Source organism: Pleurodeles waltl, chromosome 10 (genome assembly GCF_031143425.1).
Source record: "Pleurodeles waltl isolate 20211129_DDA chromosome 10, aPleWal1.hap1.20221129, whole genome shotgun sequence".
Classification (NCBI taxonomy): Eukaryota; Metazoa; Chordata; class Amphibia; order Caudata; family Salamandridae; genus Pleurodeles; species Pleurodeles waltl.
The window spans coordinates 310,620,318-310,645,125 of record NC_090449.1 but is presented as its reverse complement, the minus strand read 5'-3'; the positions used below and the strand labels follow the sequence as shown (position 1 = coordinate 310,645,125).

The 24,808-nt window shown below is 42.8% G+C and overlaps 1 protein-coding gene across 2 annotated transcripts in view; it reads right to left on the bottom strand.

The window, feature by feature from the left end:
• Window positions 1-3,200: 3,200 nt before the first annotated feature.
• MCRIP2 (MAPK regulated corepressor interacting protein 2) overlaps window positions 3,201-24,808 on the bottom strand; it is a 117,519-nt gene continuing 95,911 nt past the window's right edge. For both annotated transcript variants that reach the window (XM_069210490.1, XM_069210491.1), the window contains 2 exons: window positions 22,670-22,771; window positions 3,201-3,826 (listed from right to left, as the gene is read on the bottom strand). In XM_069210490.1, coding sequence (XP_069066591.1) covers window positions 3,756-3,826; window positions 22,670-22,771 — 173 coding nt within the window. In that variant the 3' untranslated portion in view covers window positions 3,201-3,755. The remainder of the gene's footprint in view (window positions 3,827-22,669; window positions 22,772-24,808) is intronic.

Genomic DNA, 24,808 nt, shown 5'->3' with positions numbered 1-24,808 from the left:
AAAGAGCAAGATTGTCTTCATAGTCAAGAGGAGCACCTTGCAGCTATGCATCGGGTCGAAGGGCATGCACATGAGAAACTTTAAGACCAATTAAGATCACACTGTGGCGTCCCAAACAATTTGGAAGGGAGCATTTGTGTCCAATCTTTTAAAAACCTCACCACAACAGGTTACTTAAAAAAGGTGGTTGGTCTGGCAAAGGTAGAAAGGCCCAAAGGGCCCACTGCAACATGGAATGTAGACAGATCTACGGAGATGTGAAACGCAAAAAAATGGACCATCCACCAGTTAAAGAATACTTCTCATGCTCCACCATTGAACAGAAACAAACTACAATCCAAGGAAGTCCTTCATTTCCATTCTCTTATTACTGGACGTTTTTCAGCTGACCTCTGATCTCAATAATGTCCAACAGGTATATCTTACCACCAGATTGGAACGAGCTAGGTAGCTAGCACACAACAGTCGATTAAAGAAAAATCTCCTTGTCTGAAGAACAAAATGGGAACTAGTTGTACTAGTTCTGTTCAAGCCGTTTAAAATATTTACCAAGATAAAGGTTGGAAAATCTTTCATATTTAGTGAGGAGACTATCACTATTCACTGTTGATATGGCCATGCTCATGCACATCCGGGCTACCCTCACGATTGGTTATCATATGTATGCAGATGAGGCTGATTTCAGTTATAAGTTAATTAACTCTGTGAACTTATGGACCTACCTAGATGCAGAAAAAAAAACTGCCTGAAGAACGAGAAAGCGTAAATCCTGATGTGGGCACTTGTCAGCCGTGCACATAGTTCCAAAGGTTCGAATCAATGGGGTCAGCCCCACTCCCCGTAGAAAAGGCATGTGCTCTGAGTGTGCTGTCTGATAGCGAGCTCTCATTTAATCATCAAACAAACCCTGTCTCCAAATCCACTTCCCACCACTTACATTTGCTAAGAGAGGTGTTGCCATCTCCCTTAAAATTGCCCTAGTTGTGGTTAGGTCAAACTTAAATAATGCAACAGCCTCTAAACTGGCCAGTAAAAAAAACACTCTTATAACGCCAAAGACTCTATAACCATGTTTGACCCCATAAACAATACATCAACATCACAGTGACACTGAATTACCTCCACTGTCTTTAGTAAAAGCAAGAATGAACTTAAAAACCCTCTGTTTAAGCTGCAGAGTCTTACATGGCGGATCAAGCAATCTAGACAAGTTGTGTGTCTCTTTCCTTCCAACTAGACGTGTAACAGCCAATCAAAACCTATTGTCCATACGGACGTCATGTGCCATTAAAACACTGAAGGAGGCGCCTATGTACAGAGCACTCATTTCTAAACAGCTCAGACTAGGAAGTGGCTTCCTTAAACTCAGGAGCATGGTCAACAGAGGTCTATAAGCAAACCAATCAATGTCCATTCATTTTTTATACTTGGGCCAGAAGATGCTTAAGATCGCCTACTGCGCCCTCTGTTCTGGACTACCTTTAACCTTAATGGCTCTGCCCTAACGTTTTATCACCGTTACTTCAATACACATTAACGAGTTCTCTCACGAGCAGACAACAGGCTTCCATTTGTGGGTTCCAGGATGAAGTTCCTTTTTTTCTAATCAATGTAACTTATTAACCAAGCTTACCACAGGGTGGTACGAATCAGTTTACAAAAGGTTCGAATAAAATAATGCATTTAGGCTGCTGTTAGCAAAGGATATTAGATATTGCAGTGTTTGTTCTTTACATTCACACGATCAATGTGTTAACCCAGTAACTGTGACTACATGGGCACTGTGAACAGGGGAACCTTGCAGTATCACTGAATGGTATTCCACATAAGATCACTGAGGGTCTTCACTTCTATCGAATAAAAAATTACTCGATTTGAAAATATGTTAAAGTACTCTTGGAGGATACTGATTTAACAATACGAATCCCAACTTCACGTACTTGGTGTAGTAGGGTTTTAACGGTCGATTTGGATACTGTGATTATTACCCTCTAGCTAGTACTCTTTCTTTAACTACACAAGTTAATAACCATTTGCCCTGCTGCCATTAGCATGGACAAGTGGCTCATCATTGTGAACAGGAAGATAGGATATGCTCAAGGTGTGAATTTAAAATACTCTTTCACAGTGATCTACCATTATTCCTCAGAGCACCTGAGAAGCCCTATTCCAGCTGGGGCTGGACCGCTGCAGAAACACAGAGGCATATTCATGAAGAAATGATGCATCACAGCGCAGCAAATCGCCTTGCTGCACTGCTTGATAGAGAAAGGGCAGGAATGCGCTGTATTTAACATAGTACAGCGCTTTCCTGTCTTTTTTCTGTGCTGGCGCACAGTGTACTGCCTAGCACCAACACAGGCACCCTTGCACCATGCTATAAGTGTGTCTGCGTTGTAAGCAGGATTGTTGTTTTTTTTTGCAGGAAGTAACACCTTCCTGCATAAAAACAATCCTCTGAGGCGTTTTCCTCTTTCTTTGTGTGCAGCACTGTGCACAAATAGAAAGAGGAAGGCGTAGCATTTTGACGCATTCTGAGGTCTACCAGCAATGGTAAATCTGGGACTGTGCCAATATCCATGGGTGGATGCATGGGAACACCCAAGCTCCACCCATGGAACGCCTTCCCAGGGCAGAGTAATGCAACGCAGCAGTTTGTGCTGCGTTACGTTACTCTAGAATTGTCAAGCCACGCAAGGCCACACAAGATGGCCTTGCGTGGCTTGATAAATCTAACTTATGAGTTGTGTCTCTCTTGTGCCGCACTGCATGGTGAAAGGGCGACACAACGCTTTAATAAATATGCCCCTTAGACTCCCATATTAACCATGTTGAAGTGACCGGGTCTTCCCTTGCACCTGCCTGTTAGTTATGATTGGGTGGCCCAGGAATGAAAATGCAGGTTAGACCAGGAACTTACATCCATTCTATTGCCAGCTATGGTCTGAATAGACTGAGGATGAAAAAGCCATTACATTCTGCACGTATACCATCTAGCATTGGCGCACACATGCTTGTGCACCATAACATATCTAAAGGATCCACACACACACACACACACACACGCACAAACGCACACACACGCGCCCTCAATCCAAACTCTGTGCTGTTGCTACCGGTAACAACTATTCAACCCCCTGCCCAAGATCTCCTTTTACATCTCAAGGGTAAATGCTCATTGACCACATGGACACACCGAGTAAATTAGAAGGTTTATAAATTACATCCATCATCAGCAGAATCAGGTTTGTACACATTTTCACTATGTGCAGCGACATGAAATTGCATGTATAAAAGTGTCCCTTCTTTGTCCAGTCTCCTCGTTCCTTCTTCCCCGAGTGCTGCCAGTGCACTGGCTGTAAGAGTTGGGAAAGTGTAAGAGTTTGTGGCTGCATCCCAGCGACAGCTTGCTCCTTACAGACATGTAATTGCGCATCAATAGAAGCGGCTTGTGGTTTGAAAGGACTTGACCAAGAAGAGGTGGTCCGTGGGGAAAAGGCAGGCTCAGGACTACTTTACTATCCCTCTGGGATAAAAAGGACCACCAGAATCGAGCACAACTTCCTGCTCCAGTTCACGGCACAGTTTGGGCAGGAATGTCTCTGGAGTTGCACAGTCCACGTGTGGTTTCTATGTGGTTTCTTGACCCGATGCGGGTGCGCAGTGCCCCGCCCCCTTTTCTAGTTGCGCTTCATACGCCATTCCTAGCACACTGCGCGGCAGGCAAAGATGGCGACTGTGGTCGGACTCATCATCTACGAGCAGTTCTCAATGTTGGCCAAAAACCTCTGGGCCCACCACTCCTCCAGGTCAATAGGCACAAAATCTGAAAAGTGAAAAAAATATAACAACGATTTAGTGGCACGACAGATAGAAAGAAAGAGATCATTAAAAAAGAGCGCAGCAATGACTAATTTAATCTTGGCACCTAACACTCCAATGTCAGCACCCTAGCGACTGCATTTGAATTTAGGGAGAATCAAAGCATTCCACAAAAGCTGGGGTAAACTAGAATGCATTTGTGTAACCATTTCAAAATATATTGTTATCCTGAGGAATTAAAATCTCGTTATGTGTGATTTTCTTTATAGCTGTGATCCCTAAAGATGCCACAACAGGCCCACGTCATTACAGCTGCGAAGCGACCGTAGTATCTTGTATGCACCTACTCAACTGGATGAAGGAAATATCTTGCGAGGGAAATACCCTTGCTGACCCACTGGATACTGGCACCACAAGGAGTACAAATTCATGAAGCGCGGACAGCCAGTTCACCTTCCTTTTAACCTTTCCCACCTCTTCCACATAGCTCCTCGCAGCACGCGGAAGTTACTCTGATCAAAGGCCCCTGCCAAATACCAAACCAAACCTTTTAATTTGTTAGCAGCAGCCACCGGAACTGTTACCTTTCAAAACAAGGGCGATGAAACAGTGTGACCATTGTAAAGCAGAACTAGCCATGCCCACTTTAATGTGATGGGGAAAAAAGTAAGTGTGCATGTTCATGTGAGAATGAGAATGAACATAGAGTTAACTGTGCAAGCTCTGCTCCTTGTTTTTTCCCTCATTCGGCACAAATCCCAAAAGGGCAGGAAAAATGGGTTAACACCTCATGGAGGTTACAAATTCCATAGGAACACCGTAGGTCCAGTGGTATCAGTTCTACAGGGGAGAAAGAAAGCAGCCACAAAATGCATGTTTATAAATACAAAGTCCATGGAAAATACACAAAGGATAAAGTAACGTTACAGTTAGATGAAAATGTCAGTTAAAATGTAACCTTTAAAAAAAAAAAAACATAACTTCACCAGTTCTAGTTAACTCAAGTAACTATAACTTGTGCTCTTGCCATGCACAGTGTTGTAATCAATTATGCAATTTCAGTAGTCATCAATGATGTTATTAATGAAATAATAGAACATCTAATGAGTGTAGGAGGCGGGCCCTCTATGTACTAGGCACACTGTGCAGGGGGTGCAGCCAACCACACGTTGGTTTACAGAGGTAAACACTAGGTCACCTAATGCTCTAATTTTTAAGGTAGCTTGGTCGAGCAGTTAGGCCAATCTTGGAGAAGTGCAAACCATTTGTTGTACTCACAGTATTAATCATTCATCTCACACGTTCGAAGGAATAACTTGAGTCCAATTTATAAAAATACTTCAGATTTTTATATAATTTTGAAGACCAGGATTATCAAAATTGGTTCAGTACGTTTTGAGATATGGATTTTTTAAGTTTATGAAAAATAGTCTTTTTGTGCGTACTTACGCACCATAGGAATAAATAGAAAGTCACCTTTAAAGTTATATATAAAATCACACAGTTGCTTTACCAAGTTCTTCTTTTGCAGGTTGGTCGAGGTCTTCGGTTAGCACACTGTGCCAGCTGGAGAGGTTCAGGCAGCTCCCGATTCCGGCAGAAGCAGCGGGGAAAAGTCTCTGGGGCTGGTGCAGGGCCACTGGCGGGGACCACTTGGAAAAGGTCTGTGCAGGTAAGTTTACAGGTGGTTCCTTGGGTTCCCATTGAAGTGTTGAGATCGCAAAGGGTGAGGGATCCTTTAGGGCACAGCAGGTTCTTCATTGCAGGGCACAGAATGGACGGGTGCAGAGCGAATCGGTGAGCCAGGAGCTGTGCGCAAAGATGCCCTTTGGATCTTGAGGTAAGTCTCTGGCAGGAGGCTGGTGTGTTCCTGAATTCCCTCAACTGGGGCTTCCTCCGGGTCCTTTTTCAGCCCCAGACAGGCTGGTTTTCCTGGTGTCAGATGTCAGCTGACCAGTACTAAGGGTATTGGTACGGTTCAGCCACTGGAGGGCGCAGCAACACCAAACTTGGCACACTTGAAGGTTTGTCCTCGTGGTTGTTTATGTGTCGTAGGGTCTGGTTGCAACTTCTGGTTCAGGAGTTAGTGGCCGGTCAGTTAAGTGACCCTCACTGGGTTGCTGGTTTCTTCTTCGCTGCAGAGTTGTACCTCCACTTTGGAGGAAGTTCTTGGGCGACTGGTGAAACCTGGAGGTCCTCTGGGGTTCTTGAAGTCAGTCCAGTTGTCCAGCTTCTCCTCAGTGGCCACTGTCGGGCCCTGGGTGCAGCAGGCAAGGTTTGGTGCCTTTTCTTTGTGCAGCAGGTCCACAGTTTTCGTGCCTTGGGTCTTCTTGGTGCTGGTCTTCTTTGTGTCCTTCTAATCTGATTACTTGGTCTAGGGATGCCCTCTAAATACTGACTTTAGTGGCCGTTTTAGGGGAAACCTTGTAGTGTACAATAGGACACCTACCTTTGGGTGGCTACACCCACTACATGACCACTCCCTGTGGGAAGGGTCACTTCCCTATCCCTGATCAGCTATTTCCCTTCCATCCAGCATGGAGGAAAAATTAAATGAAGTGTCCACTTCGCAGGCAACACCTTAGGGGTGGTGCATGCCAGGTCGGACCACTGCTCCTACCCTTTGTGGAGTTTCCTGCCTTTGCTCCCGCCAAAAGTGGGAGATTGCAAAGGGCAGGCCATCTGCTGCTAGCAGCAGGCCTGGGAGTCGAGTTTCAAGGGCAGCAAGCCTTTGAAGCTCACCACCAGGGTAGTGCACGTTCGTGAGGGAGGGGGTTTTAGCACCTCCACCCAGGAAGGGCATTGTTCTGAATACCAGGGAGCAGGAGCTCTCACCCCAGGGTTTCAGACTTGTGTCTAAAGGTGGCAGGCTGGTTGGGACCGGCCAGCAACCACGCTGGGGTCGTTAGCTTTTGCAGGGGGCACCTCTAAGGTGACCCCTGGGTACATTCCAGTACTGGTACCAGTTTGGATTTATCATTCTGAGTTGTTTTGATACTAAATAACCCAGGATTCAGAGTAGCCATCATGTGGCTGTGAAACTTATACTGACCTGTGTCCAGCACATGTATTTAAAAAGGCTGTTCTGTGGCAAGGACACAGTAGGGGCATATTGCTCATGCAGCTCTGCCCTCACATACAATATAGTGCACCCTGACTTAGGGCTGGAAGGCCTCCCAGAGGGGTGTCCTACCTATATGGTATGCAGTGTACAGTGGACAGGGCACACAGGCATTGTGCCAGGTCAAGTTTGCATTTTAGGATTCCACCAGGACACACAGCCTGCTATGGCAGTGCTGGGTGCATCTGGATGCATGGCCCTAGAGGGTGGCACAGTGAGTGCTGCTTCCCTCAAGGGCCTACCCTTAGTACCTCATGCCCTGGGTACCTAAGTACCATTTACTAGGGACTTATAGTGGCAGCTAAGGGTGTTGCCAATTATCTTTGCAATTTTAGGGAAAGAACACGGGCACTGGGAACCTTGTTAGCAGGATCCCAGTGCACTCCAGTCCAAGTTGCGTCCAGGAGCCAGGCAAAAAAGTATGGGGGTACTGCATCAAAGTGCCAGTTTCCCACAGTGTTGTAGTGTGTGAGGTCATGAGCAATACAAGGCAAGGGCACAAGGTATAGTTATTTCAGTTAACTATAACTGGTAGATTTCAGTAATTTTCAGTTAATTTCTGAGTTTTTTTAAAATATAAACTAAGATATTATTTCCATACCTAACTAGAACGTCACTTTAACCTTTGTTTTTTTTCAGTGAATTTCCAGGTTTTTGTTTTACCATAAAGCAATGTTTTGTTACCATATCTAACTATGCCAACCCCCTCTGCGCATGGTCTTTGGCCGTGCGTGGTATAGGTTTGGCTGCAGGGCCTGGGCCTACCCACTGAACTAATACAAGAATATGCAGGAAATCCACTGAAGCAGAAGAAAGGTACTGAGAGAAACAAGAAACCAGTGAATAATGAGCAGAGCGGACTCAAATCACACTCTGAGTATCCTACATTATTTTTTACTATGTGTTTATAGTGAGATTGCAGATCATTTTGAAATAGGTATAAAATAATACTAAACATCAGATTTAAATCGATTTCCCAGCAACTGAAAACTATCAATGATCCTTCAGCTTTTACATACGCCAAAACATAGGGTGCAATTTAAGAAACAGTCTCGCTGAATTCCACATACAGTGCTGCGAATGGTCATTAAACGCTATGTGAGCAGAATGGATTAATTCTACGCAATGATATAAAATCTCACTTCACAAATATGCATGTATGCCCATAAACCCTTGGCTTCCCCTCGTAAACATGTCACAATAGAGGAAATTTGGAGACTCCAATAGCATGAACATTCACGTTGTTTTAATTTTCTCACTACAGCTACTCTCGCATAGTTTAAAGGTTTCTTAGGGTGCCCTCACATATAATTTCGGCATATACTTTTCACTGGACACCAACACCTATTGACAACAACAAACTGAAGAGGATGAATTATGAAATCTTTGAGGAACTGTCTGCTCGAAAGAAAGATGAGAGGCCACCTTACTTTGGAGAGACAGACTGGGAAAAGGTCCCACAAACCCCCTGTGGAAAGGCATGATGTTTACAATTGGAGGCACGATGAAAGTGGAGCAAAATAAGCAAGGCCACACACGAAATAAAAAAAAATAGTGATCTCAAAAATAATATTAGAGCCAGCCAAGAAACCTATCTGGCTTCAAAATACAGTTTCTAGCGATGTAAACCTTCAACAATAAAAATAGAGCGTAATATTCTTCCGAAAAAATGATGCAATGCTAATCCGTAAATTCTTTTGGCAGTGTTAACAAATCAAGCTGTTTAATCACAAAAATAAAGAGAAAGTTGCCTATCATCAAGTAGAACCATTGCTGTCGAAGGCACTGACATTCTAAATGTTGCTAAAATTGTGTTCAGACCTTTGCTCCCTGCCCGACATTAACACTGCTTCTCTGAAGTAGACAAAGACATCACAAATGTACCAATACACGAAGCAAAGATCATTTAACATGCTCTCCGTCAACAAAAGACATGGCCCGGATGGCAATGACAAACTCTTTACACAGGACTCCCCAATTATTTGTAAGGGAATCACTTGTACAACTTTAAGAATTTATGGAGGAGAGTTACATGGTGAGAACAGCCTCAGGGCGAGTTATCCTGCTGTGCTGTTAAGTAGGTAAAGACCTCATACAAAATACAAACTATAGGGAGATTTAGGTTTTGAATATACACCGGAGGATAAATGCTAACGTCTTGTTGTTCCAGTCGAATACCACGTTTAACTCACTAATCCACCACACACAAACCAGATTTATGTAAGTAAACTGTCTAGCATCAATAGCACGTACTTGTCACACATGGTTACCACAGGCAAATTCTTCACTAGGCCCTCTGCAACTGTGGCCCTAGATGGCAGACAGGTATTTCACAAAGCATCTTGCCCTTTTCACGCACCGTTTAACATAGAGGTAATCATTATACAAACACGAGACATAAGCAGACAGCATAATCATGCTTCCCTAAGATGCAGCAAAATCAGTCCAAGCCATTCACGATCAAATTTCAGAAAGACTCAATGTTTACATTTTTGGACAATCTAAACTGAAAAGCGAAAAACGTAATGTTTTTTGCACCAAATCAATAAAAGACTCAAGTGGCAGACTGGCCCTTTGAAATGGCTGCATGACACAATAATGGCAACATATTGTCATACAAAAATATTACAGCCTAAACATCGAGTACCAAAATGTCATAAAAGCAAGAATATACAAGTAAGTATAGGTTTACTATTCCTAAACACTTGTACCTAGACGTTAGCTATATAATTACGGTTAATTTATGTGGAGTTAAGTACAGTAAACCTACACTTACCTAAATACACTTAAGGGTGGTATGCACTGGTACTCATTTTTGGAGACCAGGATTTATTTCTTATCTTCAAACTTCAATCCAGAGCAAGAGGGAGAACCGGAGGAAACAGATAGGGAGGAAGATGAAGATAGCAAAACAGTGGCAAAGGGAGAAAACATGAGCATTAAAGAACCTGGAAGAGTGAGGCAAAAAGACAGAAGTGTAGGGCGATGGAAGAAAGAGTCATGAAGTCAGATCAAGACGAAGCAGCTTTAGTATTTGGCGACCTCAGCATTTGGCACGTTTTCTGATGTTGGAATATTAAAGCAGTGTTTAATGGTGAGGCCCAGGAGGAACATTTCGTATACAAGTGAAGCTTCATGTAATTCCAGATTGTTGAGAGTTGCATATCATGTAGGGTTTCTCCCCTTTCCAGTTATACTTTCACAAATGTTTGCACGCAGGAGACTGGTTGAAGCAGAAAAAAGTCTTGTGGTAACTGTGAAACTAACTGATGTATGATTCAGCCACAACCCCAGTTATACCAATACATAAATATTTAGAACGGACCTCAGTAACCACCTCTAATGGAAATGCACGTCATATGGTCCATTACATCCTTTAGAATTATTACTCTTAGAGATGATGACAAAATGTATTTGCTGTGAAGAAATGTATTATTCAATGACAGTTACAATGCAGTACTTCAGTTATTAATCAGATGGTAAAGACACAGACTGTTGATGGTGGTACCATTGTTGGTACATCATCACCAAAATGGTTTATATAAAACAACACAATACCTTCTTTAATTTATGTCTTCTCCATTCTCCTTCACATAATAGATAGTATCCCCAGGGATGATCTAGTTTCATGGGTTGCATGATTGGATATTGAGAAAGCATTCAATATATTGAGCTGGCCTTGTCTCTAGGAACTGCTATGGACCTGGGTATAACTAGTTCCTATTTGGGATGGATGAAGTTGTTGAGCTCATTACCAATGGCTAGAGTTAGGATGGGTGAGTCATCTCAAAGCCGTGGCAGATTGAGATGGGCACCAGGCAGAGTTGTCTCCTATCACTATTATTTTATGTGTTGGCTATGTAACCTCTAAATCCATAGATTTTGAGAAAAAGTCCCTATCTAATGAAAATGGTCGACAGGGCACTATGTAAAAAATCCAAGCCCTCAAGAGGCAGGCGTAAAGTTGGAGAATGTTTTCTTTTCTCCAATCTTTTCCAACTTTACTGTACAGCATACATACAAACTTGAAAACGTTTAAAGTATGTCTAAGCCTGGTATTTGGTTCTGGAGGGTGTCCTTCCAGTACAAAACATATGCTAGACATCACACACATCCTTACACTATGGTACATGTGAATATGCATGGCGCAGGACTGCTTAAAAATGCATCAGTGCAGAGGGAGAGCAAAACACAGCCATTTCTTAGCTCCCGAGCAACACTTGCAAGACCACCACACACTCCCTCTCACCAGCAAGCAGGATGCAGCGGAAACACCCTCTGCCCCAGAATCAACAAGCAACTCACCAGAAGATACAAACCATACAGAACTCGTCAGCCAGACTTACCCTCAACCACCAATCCAGCATGCACATCAGGCCATACCTCAAAGAATTCCACTGGCTTCTGATATATAAACGGGCACAGTTTAAACTCTACACCCGCACCTTCAAAGCACTACTCAACATTGGCCCAGCCTACCTTAACAATCAGATCTCATTTCACTAACCTTCCAGACACCTCTGTTCTGCCAGACTCCCACTAGCACATATCTCAAGGGTACACAGAACCTGATTCGGAGGTCAGGCCTTCTCTCTATATCACATGTCAAGTGTAGAACGACCTCCAACTACACATTAGAGCCTCCTCGTCTCTTCTTGAGCTCGGCTAGAAGTTGAAGACCTGGCTCTTCGAACAGCACTGCCACGAGGGCTAAACTCTCACACGCTCCGTGCCAAGATAACCTCACCGGTGGCAGTATGCTATTACAAATACTGATAACACACCATAACAGATATGGCGCTGTTCTGCTCGCTCCCTTTGACTTGAAGCAGTACAGCAACTTTGGATACTGCGCTCTGTTGAGCCAAATGTAAGAAAATCTGGCCCAGTAAATACAATTGCTAGCACATTTTAATTATGCACGAGGCTAATGTGTTTGCACATTACCTGGGAGTCACACTCCCATCTGTCCTCCCTTTCAGTTATTTTTAAGTTTCTACTGGAATAGTCTGTAAGGCACTTAAGTTCTTGGACAACTGACTAATCTGCAGAGCGAAGAAAAGAAGTTGAACAATGGTGACCATATTTCTATGAACTGTTTCTCAGTAACATCCCCATCATGCAATATTTTTTCCAATCGCCAAAGTTTTTTTTACCATTCAGTGATCCCCTTTATTCAAGTTTGTTAACAGTATTTGTTTTGCCCCTAGGAGTAGAGTCCTTACTAGGTTTTACAACGCCCTTCCCCCTTTCTGAGTTGATGTCCGGAGCCCATTCTAATAATATACTTGACGACTCTCAGGGAAACTAAATTATTGTAATTAGCTGTAATGTCTTTCAGGACTATATTCCAACATTTCTCAACCTTGGAACAATGCCATCAGGCATAATGTACTCCAAGTTCACCATAATCTCCAGCATGAGTCAGTACTGCCTGGGCAAAATGTATGTTTCTTAACTGCAGTACAATGCCATCTGTATAGGATCTTCTTACTCACTTCGATGCCTTCCAATCTTTGCAGCCTTGCCTATCTCTACCAGTATCTGCTGACATCATTTACAACACTTAGCTCTCTTTCCCATGCTACCTGGAAGCTTTTCTTCTCCCTTTCTTCCTTCGATCTGCGGAGATGGTATATTTTGGAAATTATATCTGAGTGACTGTCAGTTGTTAGTAGTATTTTCTCAACGTCTTTATTATACTTTGTAGCCCCAAACTTCAATGATTTTCTGATGGGCCCAGTATCTGAGTTCAGAACATCTCCAAATTATGTTCATATTCTTTTTTAATTTGTTGGAAGGTTTTTATGTTCCTGTTTTCAAAGAGGTCACCTAGCTTAGGCTCCAATGTGGTGGACATCCCAAAAGGAAAAGAGTAGTATTTTGAGAATTGCTAGAGTTGACCGATGTTAGAGGCTCAATTCACCTGAGGCCAGTAAAGAACAGTAGTCCAGAGTGTGACAAAGTCTGATTGTCAAGAGTCAACAGAAATAGAGTCAAGGCAAATCTAAGCAAAACCTTGTATTCCCAAAAATATAAAGTGTTGCCTTTCCAAGACTGACCTCTGACAGAAGAAGATCCAAGAGCCTTTTGCAATAATATTAAATAGCATCTTCTAGCTTGCTGTTTGTACACAAGTATAATGATGCCAGTCAGATTCTGTTACTTGTGACAACAGTACATTTTCTTAAGCAATGAGAGAGCCAAAATATTTCTGACATCTATTACAGGGTGACCTTCTACTCGCAAGTAAAAATGTTGAGCCGATAGCTCAGGCTTCTCCGACGAGAAGCTCATGAGCTACCAGTAGCTCTCCAGCTACCTAAAAGGAGCACTCCTCTGTGCAGCCCGACCTGCTAATTTAGAAGGTTTTGATCGACTGAATCACCATATGTAGCAACACTGAAAAGTGTGTGTTGAGGACGAAAATGTATGTATTTTCAGAAATCAGATTTTATGTTTTTTAAAGAAGGAATTAATTTTCAAAATATATTTAATGCTGATTATTGAGTGATAAATCATGCAGCATTCAGGACACTTGTTGCTAATATTCTTATCTTTTTACGTTACTGCAGGCAACAGTGTCTGATGCACTAAAGTGATGACTGCTGGTAATATTGCATGAGGTGTCTAATTTGGTCACTAGTTCCACAACTATAATATTAGTAGCACGGGGTGATTTTCATTGAACATAAGTAGATCTTACTACAGAAAAGTTTGGAAATCACTGAGATAGATGGTCGAACCATCTTCACAAAAACTGGGTATCCTGGTTTAGCCAGTGATTTAGCCTGTGAGAGAAATGTTTGTATATTTTGTATTACATTACCTTATGGAGGCACTACCAGGACTGTTGTCTGATCTGTAATCATGCGTGTTTTCACAATTCCTCCTCAGACTAAGGGAAGGAAAATATTACTTACCTGTGACAATAGTTTTGGTGCTGGAAGCTTTTTATTTCCCCAAAGCTGTGCACTCTCCTCCATGTGACTGTCTCAGAATAGGATTGTAACTTCTAGAAATTAAATGACTTCAAAAAAGTGGAGAAAAATACAAATTCATAAAATGTTGAAGGTGGGGACGGTTACACGTATTTCATGTTTTGCTCAAAGTGCCACTGTTGATAACCCTAGATAAATACGAAGAAGTTATTCAAGAGCCCAAAACAAAATACGATTTTTGGAAACATAGGCTAATGGGAATATGAGAGGAGATATTTATGTTTGGGGAAAAGTTCACCATTGTTTGCACGGTATTTTCAATAAATAGATTATAGAGAGGTATTTTAAAATTATGTTCAAAATTTACCGGTATACAACTGCAGGCTGTATGGCACTGGTGTGAGGTCTCTTTGGAGGGGAAAAGGCAATGATGCAACATTTATGTGTCTAAATCACACAGTCCTATTATCCTGACCTCTCACTTCGCAGGACTTTGTCTGCTGCCAGAATGAGCATGTGCAGCATTCAACATAAAAAGACTCAAGGAGTTGGTATGCCGCAAGAAGTAACCCTGGACAGTGCAGCCTGTCTCATTTAAATAACATAACAGAGAGAAATGTTCAATGTCAGTTTTGGAGGAGTCCTTCAGCATTTCAGCTGCAGAGAGTGGGACTCCCATAGTCTGCTCCAGTGTCAGAGAGCAGAGGCGGCCAGTAGTGACCGGTGCTCCATCGGTCTGGACTAGTTTCAGTCAGTTAGAGGCACTTCTTCAATCTGTGCTGGTGTGAGGAGTATAGGGGAGCTGCCTTATGGAATGTGTAATGTCAAGCTGCAGAGCATCTCCTTCAGTCGGCGGTAGAGTAAGGCATGGTGGGGAGATCCTTCATTTGAGTGTGTGTCAGAGGGAGATGGGTTCTGAGTTCACTGTTAGGCAGTGAAAGAATCTCCCATGTCAGGAGGGAGAAAACCATACTGCCCAAGACAAACAAACCACTGCCTTCAAAGTTACTGTTTTGATTCGATTTGAGTTTTCATTGCTAAAGTGTGTGATTACTCAGAAATCATGGCGCTTGGAAGATCTTACAGCAAACAAGAAATTACAGCCTGCATTGGCAAAGCCAATAGGTCTCACCTATGCAGCAAGGGCTATTGGCTTTGCCAAAGTGTTTTAGCCATATTGTACACCAATGTGGCTGCTGTACACCATGGCTAAAAGTTACTGGCGTAGAGGAGAGTGGCATGGAGTGTCATAAAGTGGAATGGCAAAGAGTGGGGCAGAATGTTGAAGAGTGGGCTGATAGTGTTGTGTATTGGAGTGGCATAGAGTGCAGTTGAATAGCATGGTGTAAAACAGAGTGTACTGGTGTAGAGACCACTGGCGGAGAGTGTTTCAGAGTATAGTGGCGTAGAGTGGAGCATCATAGAATTCAGCGGCATACAATGCCGCAGAGTAGAATGCAGTGGCGTAGATTATATGCCGTAGCGTGCAGTGGTGCAGAGTAGAGTAGAAAGGCGTAGAGTGGCATAGAATGCAGTGGTGTAGAGCAGAGTGGCAAAGAGTGCAGGAATGTAGAGTGGTGCAGAGTAGAATATAGTGCCACAGAGTGCAGTGGCATACAGTGCAGCACAGTGGAATGCTGCAGAGTAGAGTGTCATGGAGTGCAGCGGTGTAGAGCTGCGTAAAATGTAGTACCTTAGAGTGGTTTTGAGTGGTGTACACTGCAGTGGCGTTGAGTACAGTGGTGCAGAGTAGAGTGCTGTAGAGTAAAGGGCAGTGGCGTGGAGTAGAATAGAGTGGACTGGTGTAGAGTGCACTGGCAGAGTGTTGCAGAGTACAGTGGTGTAGAGTGCAGTGGCATAGAATGCAGCGGCATAAAACTCAGAGGCATACAATGCATTGTTCTACACTGCAGTAGCGTAGATTAGAGTGGTGTATTGCAGAGTGCAGTGGTGCAGGGTTCAGTGGCATAGAGTGCAGAGACGTAGAGTGTAGTGAAGAGAAGAGTGGCACAGAGTAGAGTGGCGTAGAGTGGTGAAGAGTGAAGAGGTACTGAGTGCAGTGGCACAGAGTGCAGAGGCATAGAGTGGAGTGATGCAGTGTTCAGTTGCGTAGAGTGGAGTGATGCAAAGTAGAGTGCCATAAAATGCACTGGCATAGAGTACAGTAGTGCAGAGTAGAGTTGAGTGCAGTGAATTATAGTGGCGTAAAGTACAGTGGTACAGAGTGGAGTGCATTTGCATAGAGTGCAGTGGGTTAGAGCCGAGAGGCATTGAATGGAGTTGCGCAAAGTGGAGTAGAGTGGTGTAGAGTGCAGTGACAGAGTAGATTGTTTCATAGGCGAATGAAGCGGCGTACAGTGGAGTGGTGCAGGGTAGAGTGCAATGGGGTAGAGTGTAATAGCGTAAAGTGTACTGGCGTAGAGTGCAGCATTGCAGAGTAGCGTACGATAGAGTGGAGTGGCCTAGACTGGAGTGGTGTAGAGTGCAGAGGCAATAAAATGCAGTGGCGTAGAATTTAGTGCATTGGCACAGAGCAGTGGTGTAGAATAGAGAGGAGTAAATTGAAGTGGCACAGAGTGCAGTGGCATGGAGTGGTGTAAAGTGGAGGGGTGCAGAGTGCAGTGGCATGGAGTGGTGCAGTGTACAGGCGTATGGTGGGGTATGCATTGTTAGAAACACACTGCCATTGCAGACAACAGACTGAAATGACCATTAGAATTGCACAGACATACAGTTACATTTAAAAAAAACAAATCTCTTGAATCAAAGGTGACTGAGTTTCCAGAGGAAGACTATAAAAGAGCACCTCTTGTATAGAAGTGCTCTTCAAAAAAGGGACATCTAAGAGGTATATATTTACTACAGTAGTTCTTCCCTTGTGGTCCGTAACACCTGGGGGGTCTGCAAAGCCTATTTATTGGCCAGTGACTGCTTGGGAAATTAAATAATATTAGCAGGTTAATAAAGTATGTACAGGTAAAAAAAATCCAAATACAAAACTACAATTTTTAAATCCCTCAGCAAATGTTTCAGAATTTTGAAAATGGAGTCTGAAAATGAAGTTGGTATCATTAGCTTGATTTATGGGAGCAGCGCACATATAGCACACATTAGTATGAATGATTGGTGAGACTCAACTAAAGTACCAGCATGCACCAACATGTAGGGGCAGATTTATCATAGTGTTGCATTGCCCCCGCATCACACAAGGTGGCACAGGATCAATGCATCACTAAAGTCAGATTTACCAACAGTGCAAGGCCACCTTGCATTGTCCTGCAGTGCTTGGTAAATATAAAGAATACAAAGCAGCGCAAGGGAGGTATTTCTTGGGTGGAGTGTGGTGTTTCCACTCATCCACCAATGGCCTTTGGCACATTCCCAGATTTACCATAAGTGCTAGATCTGGGAATGCATCAAAATAATAAGCCTTCCCAGCGGAGGCGTAACAAGGGGAAATGTTTGTTCCTCCTCATTTTTTCCTCTTTCTACATTTGATGCATTCTGAGGCACACACAGAAAGAGGAAAAGGCCGCAGAGGATTGTTTTTATGCAAAAATGTGTCCCTTCCTGCACCAAAACAATCCTGCCTTCAATGCAGGCAGCCTTCCACCATGGTGCAAGGGTGGCTGCTTTGGTGCAAGGCAGCACATTGTGCGCCAAAGCAAGGACAGGACAGGACAGAAATGCACCATGTAATTTTAAATATTGCACATTCCTGTCCGCTCCTTTCAAGCAGCACAGTGCAGCAATGTGTCATGTTGTGATGCGTTGCGTGAAAGATTGATAAATCTGGACCGTAGTGTTTAGCATGCAAGAGTATGCAAAAAAAAACAAAGTATTAGGCTAGAGTCTACAGTTAGAAAAGCTACAACCTTCCCATTTAAAATAACATTTTGGTATACTTTTTTGTTTGTGAATTTTGGAAAGTATTTCATAATTTCTGCATAATTTTGAAGTATACTTGTTTCTGTCGTTCTCTGTATATTTTGAGGTTTAAACTGTAGGAATTGTTTAGGCAGGGATCCCGGCTTTCATTAGTGATTCACTGGGAGTCCATGGAAGTCAAAAGGTTAAGAGTCACTGATCTAGTAAGAAGAGGCTTTGCTTAACACGTCATATTGAGCCCACAGCTTTAGGATAAGCGGCAGAGAAGCTAGGCTTGCATATTTCTGAAGATACTTGATGCCAGATTTAATTACAAGGATACAATGCGGAGCAGCAACCAATGTTTCTGCATTGTGTTGCGTAAAATGGAGACAGCAAGAGTGCCACATCTACAAAGATTTGGCATTGCTGCTATCATGCCCTATGCTGGTGCACTATAAGTTGTCTTGCCCCACGCATACACTCTTACACCATAGTGTAAGAAGGTTTGTGGGATGTCTATTATCCTTAAAGGGGCCGATTCCAGGTCAGTTTTACGTACACCACTCCAAGCCACAAATCTGTCCCAGGGTCTGGCATAAATGGATTTCGTGAAAGGGTGCTTAGTGGCAAGAATGGCATCCACCATTTCAAGCAGCAGATCAAACACAGTTGGTTGCCGCCACACAATCGCCATACATGAAGGTATAGACTGTGCAGATTCAGGTGGAGAATCATGCCACGTTGAGGAGACAGGAGGTCCTCGCGAAGTTGCAGCCTGACCGAAGGATAGATGTCTCATGACCAGAAGGTCAGCTCAATGGCATTGGCCACAGTGTCTTGATTCTGGTCCTTTGAAACTTCAAATTCAATGGCGGGGGACGCATGGGGCACCTGGCATAGCTGACGAGGAGAAAGCAGAAGGCTAAGAGGTGAAGAAACCTTAGAGCTGTTCTCACTGTGAGCCAGAACCAAGCCTGACACATCAAGAAAGTCCTGAATGTCCTTGTGCCATTGAGGTGAAGGGAAAACCTTGAATTGAACTATGTCCAGGATTGTTCCAATTAATTGAAGCCTCTGTGAAATAGTCAGGTGGGACTTCAGCTCAGTGACAGTGAACTCCAACAATGTCAAGAGGTTTGCCATTGTTTGGAGTTGGTTTACTTTCTGACTTCCAAAAATGGGCAGCAACTATGGCCATCACTTTTGTAAACACCTCAGGAGCACTGGTGAGGCCAAAGTGGAGAACAGTAAACTTAAAATTTGCTCTGGTTTTGGAGGATAGTGGGTGGGATGGAGCAAAGGGACAGGGCATAACCATTTTGATCAATCAGGAAGAGCCAGCTATTGGACAGGATAGATCACCAGCCTGGGAGGAAATGCTGAATCCTGCCCTCCACTGCAGGAATGTGGAATTCCTATTGCCCCACACCCAGACATTTTGTATGGGGTCAATGGCAACAAGTTTTCATATTTATTTGTCCTTGGGACAAGTAGACCCACCCCACTTCACTCAAACCCTTTGGGTGCCAATTTATAGGGAAAGGAAGTGTCTGCAGTTGAGGTAATAAGTGTGTCCACAGGCTAAGGCTGTTCGAACTTGTATTTATGGTTCAATAATCAAAAAGCCTTCATTATTAGAGGGAGCATTGTAAATCCAACAGCGCTTGGATGCCTGGCTTCACCCTGGGGGTGCTCAGGAGTGGGCGCCTCACAGGGAAAAGCCAGGAGGGGTGCCATAGCGGTATGAGTACAGCGCCTTGAGACCCTAACGGGTGAGTAGTGCGCTATACAAGTGCTAATTTACATTTTTATTTTTACATTTAAATAAACGTTTTAAGGTCACACTGCACTACTGACAATGGTCGGGTTAAATAAAAAGTGTAATGACGTTTGAAAAGTTTAACAATATGAGGCTAAGAATAATGCTCCCAGAATGCTCTCTGATTAGATGCAAATGTTTGCAGAAGCTTGTAAGCAAGAGTGATGATTCTTTGCTTTCAAAATAAAATGTTCAGAGAAAAATTCAAGTAGGAAAAAAAGTGTTTTGCTACTATGAAATTGTAGGTGCTACTTCTTTGGAGCATCATGTAGTAAAATGTTTGGATGCATGCTAGTAATTCCCAAAAAATATTCCTAATGGAAAATCAGTATAGTCATTTTCAACATGATTATGGAAGCATGAAAATAAACAAGCACTGGCAAAGCCAACCGATAAAAAATGTTGTGAATCTTATGGTTGTGTCAATGATTATCTTGTTTTTACATGGATTTTATAACACTTTATTGTTGTGGAAGATGCCCTCACCATTGTAACAAACACTGGCAAAAAGAAAAAAAAAGGTTTTGGTCTCAAAAACCACACACTGCCACCAGTGGTGTAACAAGGCCCTGCACCTCCCCTCTAGAGGGGGCCTTCAGCACAGCACCTGCACTGAGTGAGTCTAGGGGGGGAGGTGTCTATGTTCTTTGCAGGGGAGCCCCCTCCAGTTTCGTTATGCCACGGATTGCCACAGTAATTCCTGGCATTGAACAAAACTACTTTGTGTGCCAATATGCTCCTTGTGGAAGTGCAGAAGCAGAATGTGATCACTCACAGTAAAGCCAGCCGATAGAGAGAGAAATAGAAGTTTAATAAAAACAAAATGTCTTTGTTTATGCAAGACTTAATTAGGTATCCAATTCTTAAAGAAAGTCAAAGAAGTGCACCCATATGTCTTTGAATGAGTGGCTTTCATGAATTCACAAGAAATTACATAAGTAGAACAGAAAATTGTTCTCCTAGAAAATATTTGTGAACTGTATTTTAGCCCGAGCAAATATGCATGTGTAGATTTGCTCACGTGCAAATCTATCTAGTGTTTACAAGTTCACTTTTCCTCCAACCACTTTTTTAACCCAACGCTGGAAGAACTTCTACTTCTACCTTGTCAGGAGTACATTTCCAACCTTTCTCATTATGGGAAAAGATTAGAGAAGAGCTAATGAAAATTCTTAAAACATGCACGTTAGTAGGTTTGCAGACTCAAAGGCATTCCAGCCCTGGAACTACTGCTTACTACTTCCTCCAGCCCCAGTATGTAGATCTGCAGAAAGGTGGTAAAATAAGGAAATTGCTATAGTAGGGATTGAAATGGCAAGTATGCAAGCCCTACTATAGTTGTAGCCCTGGCATAATCAGAGAGGCTATTATCAGAGCTCTTCCATAATGAGACTGCTGCCATAATTTGTCGCCATACTACATGGTACCAAAGGGACAAGTAGATTTATTTTTATAGGACAAGTAGATTTAAGAAGCAACATGTCCCATGGACAAGTAAATTGACAGCTGGAAGAATTGCAAAAAGGAATTTTCCTTGAAGCAGACGTATTAGATTAACTGGAATGGTTGGAATAACCATATATACTTGAACGGGAGAGTATCACATTGTCCTGATGAAGGTGGTCTAATATACAGGAGTAAACCACTGAACCGCGTCGACGCTTGTCAAATTGCTGGACCTTTTTGCTGAAACTATCCCATTAAGATTGGAAAAACTATATCTGTGGGTTAGGAGAAAATCACTTTGTGCACAGCTAATAACAATAGACAAGGGGATTGTCTGTGCTTTGTCTCCCATGTTGGGTATTTGTAATTTTACTGTATAGATTTTTATTGTGTCTAACTAGATAATTTTAAGGAGATCTGTATTGTGATTTGCAATTATTATTGAGATGTATTTTATGGGATTTTTTTCATTAAAATTTCTTTTTATTGAATCTCCTTTATCAAATTCAAGTGTATTACTGAATGGGTGTGCTTCTTTGATTGTTTACGAAGTTACAGTGGTTGCCCCTAAGGGGTTATTCTTTTGTTTACGAGTGAAGGTCATCACAGCGCAGCACTGTGTGGAAGTTTTTTTATTTATTTTTATTTACTTATTTAATTACTTTGATCAATTTAAGCAAAACCATATTTTGGTTTAAATCATCAAATTATGCAGCGGAGGGCGGATTATGAGGCAGGTGCAGTATACCCCATAATCTGTAATCATGCAGAAAATGACAACCAGGTAGAATCATATGTCCAGTTGCCTTGCCTCCCTCCTATATCTCTATACTTCCCCCTTGCATTAACTTTCTTGCAAACCTGCAACACCCGAGTGTACAGCTCTGTATTACATAAAAGGCTTGAGTGCCACTTGATGGTAAGTATGTACTAAATATAACTGATTACAATAAAATAAATTAATAAAATAATGTTTTGGCTGATAACTTACTGTTGTCAAGGTTACAGCAAATACCACCGTATTTTCATACTGACTATTGAGTGTGGGTCAGTAATAGTCCTTGTGATGGCTAGGGTTAATGCACGATAATCTACCCTGTGCTCATAAAAATGTTTATTGAAAGAATTCAGATTACAGTGCAATGTGGATGGAAAGTGTTTGAATTTAACTGAAACCTAAGTGACTCCAACTTCAAAGACATCCTGCGCATAGCAAATCTGTAACACTCTGAGACACACTTTGCACAACTGGGACAGAGGATACTATGCACATACCTAATTTGATATACAACTACATACCAACTAGGAACATGCAATTCGAATATCACAAGGGTTGTTTCCTAGAAGATCGGGTCTCCCAAATGTGGAATATCAATGCCCTCCATCCATGTTAGAAACAAGAACCAAATCACACCCACTTCATGTAAGTCATACACAAAAAGTGGATCCGGGTGGCCATTGACTGATACGAGCAGAATTAATAGCCAAGGCTTGTGATGGTTAGGTCACATCCTGCTTCTGGGATGGAATTTCTGCTAGACAAACAAATTCTTTGAAATGAATTAAAGAAGAAGTGGCGCTATACAAAACTCGGAAGAAGTGGCAACAGACGTATGCGCAACTGCCAGAGAAAAATTGTTGTAGACTCACTTTTTAAGGTTGGGCTTGATGATTTCTCAACATACTCCACAGGCCGCGCCCCATTCTTCACAGGTTGTCCATCATCCAACTGCTTTGCCACCTGCTGCCAAGCTAAAAGTTAAAAAACAAACACATTTAAGGAACCAAGAAGTCCAAATGCTGGAACCAGCAATCATGTTTTTTTACAGGAGATAAATGGTGACATGGTATTTCTGTCACTCTGATTAATAAGAAGCTAAATCTAAATAGCCACAGATTTAGAACCAGAGAAGACACTGACACTTACACTGGGACAGAAATACGATAACTCTAGGACAAAGACAAAGAATGTAAACCAACAGTGAAAGAGGGAAACAAAGTGACTGAGATACAGAGACACACAAATGAGAGGACTCTGACAATGGATCAAGCACACAGTGACTAAGATACAATGGTGTAAAGATGTGACAACACCAGCACTAGACTGAGGACACACTGGGACTAGGCACAGATGAAAGGATGTGGAAACACAGACCAGGAGGGCATACTGTCTCTGGGTAGAGAGATGAGGTAACTTGACAGGAAAACATGAGCACTGGCATTAGGGCACAGACAGATGTTGGAGCTGGTCTACAAGGACAGAAAGACAGTGGAGCAGGGCGATTTGCTCAGCACAACATACACATACACCCACCCACACACACACACCAGCCCCATCATACTGGAGAAGAAGGCAAATAAATGCTGCCCACAGTTCCTCTGTGTACGTATACACAGATGTTTGATAAAGGTAAAGATCCATACCCTAATATGAGGTTTCCACCTTAGGGTAATTTTAAGCAGTGACCCCATTTCATATTTTTACAAAGTGCTGGTGAAATTCACACGATATCAACTACGTGATCTCGACTCCACGCCTTCCCAAACCCCGTATTTCAGAGAGCTCCTATCACAGGGACATCCCCAGTGAGCACATATAAGTGTGGAGGTAGGTCCTACGATTTAAGTACAAGATATGAATTCTGTCATATGGGGATCCCTCGCAACACCATAAGTGTTCAGTGTGTCACACACCTGGTGTTGTTTCCCTTACTGTAAAACCACAAAGTGGGGTTGTGTGCTTCTGCCTTCCGCAATCCACTTAAATGGGGGTTGCGGAAGGCAGAAGCACACAACCCCACTTTGGGGTTTTACAGTAAGGGAAACAACGCTGTGTGTGTGACACACTGAACATTTATGGTGGTGCGAAGGAAGGCAGCATAACAAACACCTCTACAGGCACAGTCTCCCAACCGAACAGCAAGCAGAACTATGAGACATAGCTAAACATTAAGGTTTCTTCACAGGTCAACCTATACCCTCCGCCACACATCCGAGTTATTCCAGGAAGAGCCCCAAGTGGGGCATCTGCCAGCAGGGATCCCCACCACCAGCCAACAACACTGCAAGAGACAGTGGGCTCCCCCTCATGGAAATCCCTCCTTTTGGAGTTCAGTTGCCTGTAGGCTCACTTGATTTTAAGAGACTGAATCAGGCTAGAAGATACTTGAATCAGGCTCCCTCAGCAGGAAAATTCACACCTAGCAGACGTTGCTCTGCTAATCTGAGGCTGAACAGTGCACCAAGGGGTGATGTGAATGGAAGACGTTCGGCTATAAAAACAACTGCTCTACATTTAACATCACACAAACTACCTCACAGAGAAAATTGTACCCCATGGCCTCCTGTTTGCTGCCAATAATCTATAGAAAGTAAAGGTTAAGTCTTAAATCGCGGTTTACATTCTCTTACTGACACTGCCTTCATAACCCTAGATTTAGGGTGACCACCAGTGCTTTAAATGGGCAGGTACTCTCCGGTACTGAGTGCCTGCATTTCTTTAATGTGAAAAAAGTGCTGCTTTTTTCTGCTACAATCCATTTAACTGGAGAGTACCGGCTCTTCCCAAGAGCAAACATGTATCCTAAAGAGTGAGTACCAGCACTTCTATACTTCCATTTCAAGCGCTGTTGGCCACCTCATTCCAGGTCATGCGCACACTTGTCTCCAGTGCCGAGCTTGTCAATTACAAATCGTGGACTTCAGGTTCGTTAGTCTAAATATGTAAATTGGGGCAAAACACGACTACAACACCCAGAATTCATTAGGCCAAAACATAAATGTCTAGGA